This window comes from Thermobia domestica, chromosome 10 (genome assembly GCF_964235325.1).
Source record: "Thermobia domestica chromosome 10, izTheDome1.hap1.1, whole genome shotgun sequence".
Lineage (NCBI taxonomy): Eukaryota > Metazoa > Arthropoda > Insecta > Zygentoma > Lepismatidae > Thermobia > Thermobia domestica.
This window is the reverse complement of record NC_137463.1, coordinates 93,193,730-93,206,476: the sequence shown is the minus strand read 5'-3', so window position 1 is coordinate 93,206,476 and position 12,747 is coordinate 93,193,730. Positions and strand designations below refer to the sequence as shown.

Here is a 12,747-nt window from a genome sequence, read left to right as displayed (position 1 = left end):
TTTCCGTCTTCTTTTTACCTTGTCTCGTGGTGTTACAGTAATGGAATTGGCTTCGTTGACTGACCGAGATGAAACTCGAAGCGAATAAACATATTGGTCAAACGGCACTTTTGTCATGAACCTTTTTCAAAGACTCTCGCCAAAAATATTCAAACTAAACTTAGTTTCGGCGTACAAACGGTTACTTGCAATAGCAGTGGAGCTTATTAAGGGAAAAGCTTCCTGCATTACAAAACCAGAGCAAGTAACTATTGTTTCTCAGTTCTTTTCTTTTCGCAGATTATTGTCCCACAAAAAAATGCAGAATTTGTCCTTTGTGGCAAAAATGCTCCACAAACTAACCAGACAACTAAGGATATAGTAATCAAAACGATTACACTGGTTATTAGAACAAACTCGCAACATATAAACGGGCACAAGTTGACCTACTTTGGTCCCCCGCTCACTTCCTGCCTCGGCCCCAATACTCCTGTAATTTCTCTGCTTAAAAAGAAAAAAAGCATAATAGAAATACTAGCTTCTGAGAAACTGTGATTATTTGCATATCACTAAGCACTTTTTTTCCACACTTTTCAGTCCTTTTGCCGTTATGCCCAATACATTCATTGCCCCAGTTCAACTTCACTGTTAAACTCAGACACAAACAACGACACCATGCAAAGACTGGTACACGTTTCGTTCCACAACCGTCACCACACATACTATCATGAATTAACGATCCATGCTGGCAGACAAACTACAGCTATGAATTCACGTTCCATCCAGGCTGAAATACTACGAGAGTTCACGATCTGTCCCGACCAAAATACAACAAGAATTCACGATCTGTCCCGGCCAAAATACAACAAGAGAGTATGCGGGCAGAAGGCAATCGCATACCGCGAAGCTATGAAACATCACGTGACGCGCTAACAAATATGAATGATTTCCACATCAACTCTAATATTTGCGCACTCGTACTCTTTCCTTTTTACTTTTTTAAAAAAAAGTTAACAGAAAAAGATACTAAGAGTAAATGTATATACAGGTTAAATTTAACTTGTTTTAAACAACCTTATAACATAATATAATTATATTCCCTTTTTTATTTCTTTTTACAATCCTTTGCTTCTCATTAGTCGTCATCAACATGGGACGAGTCCATTGAGTCGCGAGCCGGGGGGTGTCCTCAAGGCGACTCGTTACAGACAGAACTTATCAACTCACCCTCGTAGATAGGAACTTACAGAAAATAAGTTCTTAAAGTATTTTCGTCTGGATGACCTGTTCCCTTCATGTCCTCTTCTATATTTGGAGTGCTTCGATTTTTACCATATTACCCCACTTAAAGAAATCACACAGTTTCTGAATTCTTGATTTTGTATATGTGTGGAAAAATCAATTTACAAGTTATACGATGTTTTTCTGCTCTTAAGGCTGATGTATGGTCAGTACACCGATCGCTTTCGCTGATAATGCTGGTTTCTTGACCGGAGAACGTTGTATGTCAGATTATTAAAAAGATTTTTAAAAGGTATTAATTACTTAACCTAATGATTATATTGATATGATGGTCCAATGTAAATTCATCTGACGACTTATTTTATCTCCTAAAATAAATAAGAATCAACATTGATCTAAATTCAATAATAATAATAATAATAATAATAATAATAATAATAATAATAATAATAATAATAATAATAATAATAATAATAATAATAATAATACTCACAATCATATCCTGAATAGAAACGATCATACAAATATCATCCGTTGAGTGAACTTGTACTTGTACTATATCAGTATCATTTGGAAATTTAAAACCATAATAACGAGGCTGAGAAGGAGTAACTGACAATTCCCTTACACCATCTTCGAGACTGAAATTAAAATAGATATATAAATAAATAATAAAATTGAAAAGTACAGGAATATGAAAAATGTACCCAAAGTACACACGCAAATGTTAATTGTTCTAAAATATCAATTATGTATATTTATTAGTGCTAAATTTATAGTTGCAATACCTATTATGAAAAAAGTGCATTCTAGAAATTAATAATTAAATTGTTCTTAATCTAATGTATTTCTAATTGTTATTATTGATTCAAAATTAATCACATTTTGCACTTGTTTGAAGTGTCTCAACAACTGTTTGATGAAAACGAACTATCATACAAATAATCTAGGAGACCATATATAGATGAATACTGTCCTAATAATATAATCACATACCATATATAATCAAAGAATTCTTATAATATACCTTATTTTGTACTTTTTCTTGGTGTATTTAATTTTATGTCCTGGAATTTATAATATTTACATGATGCCTCTACCTCATGATTTTCTTAAAGTTGTATAAATATGAAACTGAAATGCCTGCACATGCTGAATGGAAATTTTCTACTGTTGTTTGTAGTTCTCTCACAAGCAATATCAGTTTATGAACAAAATTTTCCCTTGTTATGGCATTTTGGTTTGTTATGGGATATATATATATATATATATATATATATATATATATATATATATATATATATATACTAGTGTCTTGTGTTTCAAGTGAGAGTAAGCGAATCTTTCTCCATCAAGACAACATATACACACATACACAACCTATTGAGTTGAGTTGATTTTGAGTTTAACGTCTCTTTCAGTAGCGAGGCTATATGACACGGGTTCTACTGATTAACGTGGAATCCAAACCACATGAACTCCCGTCGGGAATCAAACCCGGGTCTCTTACGCCAAAGGCGTGTACGCTAACCCCTTCGCCATGAAGGAGTTCGCACACAACATATGTATAGCTTCGGAGGTATGGGCAACCCCTCTGAATTCCAAAAGAGTGCAAAATGTTATGTAATGGGAGAGTCATGAAACTGGCAAATGTATCAGTGTATCGCGAGGGACAGTGTTCAAAGCGATAACAGTCTACAAAACTGACGGCTAAACCACATCGGCGAAGAGGAACAGTGGTCGGAAGAAAACCCTTACTGATAATCCTGATGAGCAATAAAGTGGATTGTCACTCAGAACCATCGTGAGACTGCAATTCGAGTACTCATCCACTGGGACTCTGTTGAGATCTTCTTACTTTGACCATACGTTGAGATTTTCTAGCCGTAGTGCGTCATTTCGAGCTTCAGGAGAATGTTTTTTTTTCTGTTTGTTTCCATATTTCCATACGAAATCTTGACTACAGAATTTAATATATGTTGGCAGATAACCTAGACAATAGATTTAATATTTAATGCTCTTTCCTCCCTCCCATCCGTTCTTTAATTTGCTCCTTTACTGGAAATTTGTAATTTCCCTTCGCTACTACAAAAATCTTTCTATAGCATGTTTGCCAGGATAGACTCAGTCGAACTTAATTTTGTTTCTATTATTTCTTAATATTTTTGGAAACATTTTCATACAGGGCAAGCTTTCTATCATCTCTACTTACTAATTAGTCAGTTTCAGCTAAAGTCCGAAGGAAAAAATATTAGATACTAAAAATCATGAACTACAGTATACTTGCAAAATTTAATGCGCATGTGTGTACATCTTTTACTTTTGATTTTATTTTCACAACTCTTGCCACGTCTTGTCTTTTGAACAATATTCAAGTCAGGATTTAGTATCCAAATAAATTCTTTTAAAACGAATTTTTCAAGAAATTTTGTGAAAAGGCATCCTTACCTGTATGATTATTTACACTTTTTTATTTGCAAATGTATAAAAAAAACTTAAAGGATTAACTAATAAATAAAGCAGAAACACGAGGACAACATTTAATTTTCATATATGGCACAGCCCTTGGAAAATCTGAACATTTGATTACTGTTTGTCATGCAATTACACCTTGATGTTACACTATAATTTAAAGCTATATTCAAGTTTTCTTACTGAAATTTCGTTTTTGTAAAAGAAAACAAATAATAATACTGTAATAGTGAATAATCTGTGAAGAATGTGAAAGAGTGTAATAGTGAATAGTCTGTGAAGAATGTGGAAGAGTGTAATAGGAAATAATCTGTGAAGAATGTGGAAGAGTTAAATAGTGAGTAATCTGTGGAGAATGTGGTATAGCAAGTAGTCTGTGAAGAGTGTGACACTACTGTCAATAGTCTGTGATGAGTATGAGGATGGCCGGCTTTGGCATGAGTCAAAGAGTTCGTGGGAGCAAGAATGAAGTTGGAGTGTGCAAGTGGGCTTGTTAGAAGTACTGTGAAGAATATTATTTAGTAGCATGGGGATAAAATTTAGTAAAGTACTTTTGAAGTTTGTGTGCATGTACCCGTGTCCGTAAATAAAGAGTACCTTAGTTTGGAAGTAGTTATTTTAATAGTAAAAGTAATAGCAGTATAGCTAGTATAAGTTTCAGCAGTATAGCAGTGGCGACGAGGTAAAAGGATTTACAATATGGCAGGTTCCAAACTTTTTGAAGCATTTGAGGTGGAAGACCAGGAAATAAGTGATTATTTGGACAGGTTTGATCAATTCTGCATAGCCATGGAGTTACCGGCCGCAAAGAAAGTGCCTACATTGATCGCGTCTATCGGGGCAAAAACATACAAACTATTGAGAGACATTTGTGAACCGGAAAAGATACAAGATCTGACCTACGCAAAAATCAAAGACAAGTTAGTGTTACACTTCCGACCAAAACTCAACACAATTTCAGAACGGTACAAATTCAGATTTATTCAACAGTCACAAGGTCAGTCCGTTACCGAATTTGTAGCCACGTTGAGACAGCAAGCAGCATTGTGTAAATTCGGCACATTTTTAGAAGAAGCATTACGGGATCAGTTTATATATGGCATCAACGACGATAATGTGCGTAAGAGATTGTTAGCAGAAGACAATATGACCTTCACAGTAGCTGTTTAAATGGCAGTGCAAGCGGAAACTATTGGTAACGACATGGCAATCATGAGAAAGAAAGAATTCGAAGAGGTTGGTCAGGTGAATGTGTTGAGTCATTGTCAAGGTAAGCCAAATAAGCAAAATCAAACACAGGTAAGGTACAGCAGTAACAGTGGAAATAGTAATAAAGCAGAACGGTACAAGGGTAAATTTGTGTGTGGTAAGTGCGGGAAACAACATAACAAATACTCTCTGTCCTGCGAAATATGTGAAGTGTAATTTTTGTGGTGTACAAGGCCATTTTCAGAAAATGTGTTTTAAAAGACACGAAGCACAAGGGACTGTTGACGCAGAGGAAGTAAGAGAAAAAGTGAAAGAAATTAAAGTGACTACCCCAGAAACGTCAGTAATGCAGGAAGAAAACTTAGATAAGATCGTTGAATTATTGGCAATGGACGTACCAGACGGTAAACGCAAGGACTTATGTAACATACCGCTAAAATGTGACGGTAAGACAGTGTTTTTTGAACTAGATACCGGTGCCGCAGTGTCAGTAATCAGTAGAGATGCATGCAACGAACATTTCCCCAACAAACAAGTGGTATCGGATACCTTTAAATTATGCAATGCCGATGGTAGACCGTTAGACACTAAAGGTAAAATAATGGTGGAAGTGCAGTGGAAAAGTAGTAAGTGGCAGTTACCATTATATGTACTGGATGCTAAACTAAACCAACCAATTGTGGGACGTTCATAGATCAATATACTTTGGCCTTGTTGGAAAGAACAGTTTAGTAGTAATATTGCTTCGATAGGAACAGATGACGCAACTGTAGCTGATAACTTAGCAAGTAAAATCAAAGATGAGTTCAAAGAAGTGTTTGAGGGAGACTTAAACACACCAGTTAAAGGGTACAAAGTGGTATTACCAGTGAAAGAAGAAGCGGTACCAATTTTCAAGAAGGCATACGAAATACCGGTAAGTTTGAAACCACAAGTGAAAGATGAGTTAGACAAGTTAGTGCAACAAGGAATTTTGACGCAAGTGGATTATTCCGATTGGGCGACGCCATTGGTATTAGCGAGAAAAAAAGATGGAAGCATCAGGTTATGCTGGGACTTTCGCGTGACGGTAAACAAAGTTCTGGAAAAAGTATCGTACCCACTACCACACATTGAAGACTTAATGAACAAGTTGAAGGGTGCCCATTGTTTCGTATTGTGTGATTTAAAGCAGGCGTACCAACAATTGTTGATCCATGAAAATTCATTAAAATACATGACGCTGAATACACCTTGGGGCTTATACCAACACAAAAGACTAGCATTTGGGTTGAGCTGTGCAGCACAAATTTTTCAAAAGTTTATGGAGTCAGTGTTGCAAGATTTACCGTGGGCTGCATGTTTCTTGGATGATGTGATAATATGGGGAAAAGATACGTATGATTGTTACGAAAAGACACGGATACTCCTACAAAAATTCAAGGATCTGAATATCAGACTGCGGGGAGACAAGTGTGTTTTCTTCAAACAGGAAATAGAGTATTTGGGACATCATATTAGTCCAGAAGGAATTAAACCAATGGAAGATAAGGTGGAAGCGATCATGAAATGTCCCGAACCGACGAATGTAACGCAACTGAAGGCCTTCCTAGGCATGCTTTCATTTTACCATAGACAACTACCTGGCTTAGCGTCAAAAATTCCGTCGTTGTATACATTACTAAGAAAAGGAGCCATATGGTGTTGGGATGAACGACATGCACAAGAATTTATACAAGCAAAAGAACTGCTGAAGAAGGCGGAAATACTACACCCATTTGATGAGAAGGAAGAGGTAGTACTCGTTACGGATGCATCACAGGACGGAATCGGCGCTATGCTGTGTAACAAAGTGAATAACAAGTTGAAGACGGTAGCGTGTACGTCAGCAACATTGAGCGATGCAGAACGTAACTATGCCCAGTTCGAAAGAGAAGCATTAGCGATAATACACGGAGTAAAGAAATTTCATAAATATTTGTTCGGTAGACGTTTTACAATTATTACAGATTCTATGCCAGTCAAGATCATATTCGGAGAAAAGGCTATTCCAGACGCAGCTTCACCAAGACTCCAACGATGGATGTTGTTCTTGTCTTCGTACGACTTCAAAATCCTTTATAGTAAGCAAGTGGAAGTAGCAGATTTCCTATCCAGACTACCGATTAATGAGGCACCAGTGGATGTAAAAATAGACGAAAAAGAGTTCATAAGCCAAATAATGTTGGCACCATTATTTGGCAATAATGGAGGCATCGGAAAAAGACCGACTATCATGTCAGGTGAGAGAATGGATAATAAAAGGTTGGCCCAGGAAGTTGAAGGAAGAACATAATACTACAGAGTTAAGAACATTCTTTAACAACAAGCAAAGACTTTCAGTTGTGAACAAATGTGTGATTATGGAAGGCAAAACTGTACTCCCACATAAGTTAAGGAAGAAGTATCTGGAACAGTTACACAGGAATCACCTAGGTGCTTGGAGAATGCTGGCTGTAGCTAAGGAAGCAGTTTGGTGGCCAGGTTTAGACCGTGATATCAAAAAAATGAGCGAATTTTGTGAAACGTGTAATAGCATGCATAGGAATAACTCGAAAAATCAATATAGTAGTTGGAAAGCAGAAGCACAACCGATGGGAAGAGTGCATGTAGATCACTTTGGTTGTGTGGGATCTAAATTTTTGCTGTTAGTGGACAGTTATTCAAAATGGATCCAAGTGTGGAATGTAAATTCAACGACAGCATCTGAAACTAAACAAAAGTTAGACGAGTTTTTTTTTTCAAATTTTCGGGTATCCAAAGACTTTAGTATCAGATAACGGACCTCCTTTCACATCATTTGAGTTTACGACATACCTAAAGGAAAGAGATATCAAGGCAGTGCTAACCTCACCATACAACCCAGAAAGCAATGGAATCGCTGAAAAAGCCGTGCAGACAGTAAAGCAGCTTTTAAGAAAACAGTTTTTAGACAATAAATATACATGGAACCGTAGATTAGGAGAGCATAAGCTGAAAGAAATATTATACATGCTTCGTTTCACACCGAGTAAGGCAACAGGGAAACCACCAGCGGAATTGATGTTAAATTTTCAACCACGCACAATGTTTAATGTTGTACAGAAGGGAGTGTTTGAACGCGGCAAGAAAGACAGGAAAGAAGTGGAGCAACAAGCAAAGAATGAAGTGGTCTGGGTGAAGAGCTATCGCGATCGTTTTCCTAAGTTTATCAAAGGTGAACTGGTCAGGCAGATGAGCCCAGTCGTGTTTTTGGTAAGAATACAAGGAAAAATACGGAAGTGCCATCGACATCAAATAATTTTTCCGCAAGCAAAGGGAGACTAAGAAGATAACATGCCAAGAACCCGCTCACAAACGCAGCAGTGGAAGATATACAACACGTACAACTACCTAGAAGTCCAAACATAAATTCAGAAAGTGACAGAACATCAGTCAGAGAGCAAGATCAACACCTACCAAGACAACACCCAGAAGATGGCAGAACATCAGCAGAGCAGCAAGATTGGCAGCTACCAAGAAGATCCGGAAGGATCAGGAGACCACCTAATAGATTGTCATTGTAAAAAAAAAAAAAAAAAAAAAAAAAAACGGGGGAAGAGTGTAATAGTGAATAATCTGTGAAGAATGTGAAAGAGTGTAATAGTGAATAGTCTGTGAAGAATGTGGAAGAGTGTAAAGGCGGATTTTCATGTGTCCTTTACCTCCGTGAGTTGCGAGCGATTGTGCTAAACAGCCAATGAAATCACGCATCGGATATGGCGCGCTACACTCGCGTCAGAGTAGAAATTTGTTCAATTCTGACGGAAGTAGCGCGCGTACACTATTGTATTCACTGACTAACATGGTGGAAGTCGCAAACTTTGTATTTTACGCATGCGCATTAGCTAGGGAGTAGTAATTTGGCGCAATACACGCACGGATGTATGAAAACGAAAATAATTTACGGTGAATACGCTACATGTGATGCTTCCGTTCTAACGCGGGCATGAAAATCCGCCTTAATAGGAAATAATCTGTGAAGAATGTGGAAGAGTTAAATAGTGAGTAATCTGTGGAGAATGTGGTATAGCAAGTAGTCTGTGAAGAGTGTGACACTACTGTCAATAGTCTGTGATGAGTATGAGGATGGCCGGCTTTGGCATGAGTCAAAGAGTTCGTGGGAGCAAGAATGAAGTTGGAGTATGCAAGTGGGCTTGTTAGAAGTACTGTGAAGAATATTATTTAGTAGCATGGGGATAAAATTTAGTAAAGTACTTTTGAAGTTTGTGTGCATGTACCCGTGTCCGTAAATAAAGAGTACCTTAGTTTGGAAGTAGTTATTTTAATAGTAAAAGTAATAGCAGTATAGCTAGTATAAGTTTCAGCAGTATAGCAAATACAAATTAAATAAAATCGAATTTACCCAATGTAAAAATCTGTCACAATAGTCAATGAAAATGAAAAAGGAATACTCTGATGGCTCGTGGTAGATACAGCTACTGTTACTTCACAATGTTGTTTTAAGTCTTTCTTAACGACGTAGTATTTATTTGTAGCACACAGTGCTCTTTCAACTGTTGCATATTCAAGCCTGAAAAAAATAAACATATATAAACCAAAATTCATTACTAACTATTCTGCATAAATTATCTCATCATTGAGAAAAAACAGATAATTAATTTTAATTAAATCTTAGACTCATTGAAACACTGAATAGTTTTTGGGATGTTTGAACTTAATAATTACTAAAGAAGCATTTTAACCTAACAACACTGTATGCCGATGGTGTAATTATATAGGCCTAACAAAATACCTGTCTAAGGGAGCCTTTCAGCACACACACTTTTGGGGTCTTCTTCGGAGCCAAAAGTAAGGCTTTTTTTCTTTTTTCTAATTTTCGAAACATTTGCTTTTCGTTTTCAATTATATGAAGCCTAGTTGTTTCGTCACTCCTGACAAAAAGTCTTTTGTAATTATTGAATTAAAGAAAATCGTTTGGTGCTTGGGTTACGTATATACATTACTACCGAAACAATTTTTATTTTCAAGACTGTGCATAAAGAGAAAATTGAATCTTCAGGGAATTTTCAGGAAGTATTTATCCACAGCGTCTTTTTCCTACCAAATACCAAATCAGTACCAACATCACATAAAAATACATATAATTGATTGAAAACATAACACGCTACGGTATAGAACATATGCCTCATATTAACGTATTTTAAATGATATTCAACTATGATATATCAATACGTTCGCTCATTGTCAATAGATACTGAAAAACGCTTTCTTTCATGACAGATCTTCTGAATTGAAACCTGTATTGTGGTGAAACAACACAAATCAGGATATTTTCATAAATTCATGCATATCAGGTTATTTATACAAATTTTATGAATATTTTTGTGTGACGTTTGTACAATTTCTTGAAATTTATAAAATAATTTTTTATAATAAAATTTTTCCTAAACCTCTCTCCATTATTTATCACAGGAACGTCATATCAATAGGTAGAAACTGGCATTTCCATGTCTATTTCATTACAAATAAAACAAAATATGTTCTTAGTGATAAAACTGATTTTATTGTACACCTGCATATTTATTCTGTGAAAAATTTCAAGAACTCCGCTGTTCCCTTCGTCGGTCGCGATGTACGGAGAAAAAAAACACCAGTATTATTAACTTTATAATACGAGGCTGGATTGAAAAGTTCATGGCCTGACCTACAAAATTAGAAAATACCTGTATAAGTTATGTTTTCTTTTTCCATGTAATCCCCAGCGGCGTAGTATAAGGGAACGCCGATATGCCTGGCATCCCCTGTTAATAAGAAAAAGTACGTATTTCTTTATATACAATCTGTAGAATCACAGTCACTGATCTGGTAGGCCAAAAGAGCCAGCATTCCCCGTCCCTCGCAAGGATTGCTTGGGCCCTTCAGACACTGGCAAATATCCCGGGGAGATGAAGGGGATATGTCCCCTCCAATCTTGAAACAGGGAAACTGCTCCCCCCCCAATAATCCGATTTGAAATTGTGATGATTTGTATTCGACTGCCACAAGGGAAAGTGAGATGAAATTCATGTCCTTAGACTTGTTTCATTTTTTAAAAAAAGAGTCGTATTCTTTAATATTTCATTGTCATTAATTATTGTTAGTCTATTTTCAACTATTTGCTTAATTCCTGAAACGATTCCTATAATTCTCTTGTGATCATCATAATTTTGCTCAAATAAGAGTATTGTTGCACCATTCATAGTTGATTTTCTTTCATAGTTTTGGGGAAGTCATTATTTATATTATTACAAAACAAGTGCCCTAAAATTTTAATGTATATCATTGTGGATGCGTACGTAGAAACATATCAATTATAAATATGCATGTATTCAGGATGTGTTCACGGTACTGATTTGTAATACTGATACAGTATGTACCACAATTCCATCTACATCGCCTGGTATATAATATACAACAGGTTCACCTCAGAAATCAGATTCAGTTATCGTAATATGAGTCTTATCTCCCCTCCTCCAGAAGAAGCCTCAAATATGCCCTCCTCCTAATGTTGAAGACAACTCTACTCCCCTGGTCCTCCACAGCATTGTTTTTCAACTTCATAAATATTTTGAACATCGCTTAAATATTATATGGGAACGGTCTTACCCATCCCCCGAATGTTGAAGACAGATTTGCGGCCCTGCCTTTAGTGTCTCGTTATCTGGCAACGAAATACATACACAAAAACAGGCCCCCAGGGTTGGTTTAAGTACTTTCTATTTGCATCTTCAAATTATATACGTATACACTCAGGCCCATATTCACAAATGGGCGTCTGAGTTCCGGACCCAAGATGACAAATTTCTAGGGGTGACTTTTTAAAGAACGAGATTGAAGTATGGTATGCGAAGAAAGAAGCTGCCCACGAGAAAGAATTAAAGGGAACTATACTGGAAACAATGTTCATGCAGCAGTGGGGCCGAATTTTCTCGTGACAACGGTAGTGGCAAGAAGGAGCTGAGACAATTGCTTATTGGCTTCTAACGTAGACCCTTAATCCACGCATTTGCTTCTGTATGTCCTACTAGGCCACCAATTAGGGGGGCCTCCACCCTGTTTTTTTATTATCCTATATTTCCCCTCGGAATAGGAATGTATTGCTGATTGCAGTAGTATTGTATCGCACAAGTGACCAACTTCGGCATTCCCATTTCGGAATATCACGCTACGCTACTGGTTGATTCTAATATGATGATGATTTGTGATGAGTTTTTGTCTTTACGTTGTCATAGCAACGTTTTGTAAATAAACGATATAATTCAGGAACCATCATAAAGGGATATAGGCCTACGCATAATTATAAAGGTGTGTATTTATTTCAATAAGTGTGTGCCACAATAAAGCCAGGAAAGCTAAACGCATAATAAACTGTTTTAAATGATTTTAGTAATTTAATCTAGCTATAATTATGACTGAGGACCTGTGTATAACGAGTTACGTTATAAAATTTTGGTGGTTTATCGCCAGCAACCTTTAGATGATTCGTTGAAGTAAAGTAGGCAATCTCATAAATAATAAATTTCAACAGTACAGATTGACTATAAGGCTGCGAGGTGATTTCACTAAAGAGATAACAAGACGGAGTTTACCCTGTTGAGAAGTGGCACAAAAATTCCGAGGAATATTAAAATGAGTCTCACTGGTATGGGAAATACATCTGAAACAGATGGCAACAGGGAAATGAGCTTTTCTGACCTGGCCGATCTCATTAAACAACAAATGGAGCAACAAACGAGTAAAATTGACCAACAGATAGAACAATTAAAGCAAGATCTTGGTGAACAGATGACACAACTCAATAGTAAA

General features: G+C 36.5%; 1 protein-coding gene across 1 annotated transcript in view; it reads right to left on the bottom strand.

Moving 5' to 3' along the window:
- LOC145661546 (cholesterol uptake protein 1-like) overlaps positions 1-12,092 on the bottom strand; it is a 28,042-nt gene extending 15,950 nt beyond the window's left edge. Inside the window, exons 1-3 of the mRNA XM_081726868.1 lie at positions 12,079-12,092; positions 9,305-9,472; positions 1,715-1,862 (exon numbers count right to left, since the gene is read on the bottom strand). Of these exons, the coding sequence (XP_081582994.1) occupies positions 1,715-1,862; positions 9,305-9,472; positions 12,079-12,092 (330 nt within the window). The remainder of the gene's footprint in view (positions 1-1,714; positions 1,863-9,304; positions 9,473-12,078) is intronic.
- Between the last annotated feature and the right edge of the window lie 655 nt (positions 12,093-12,747).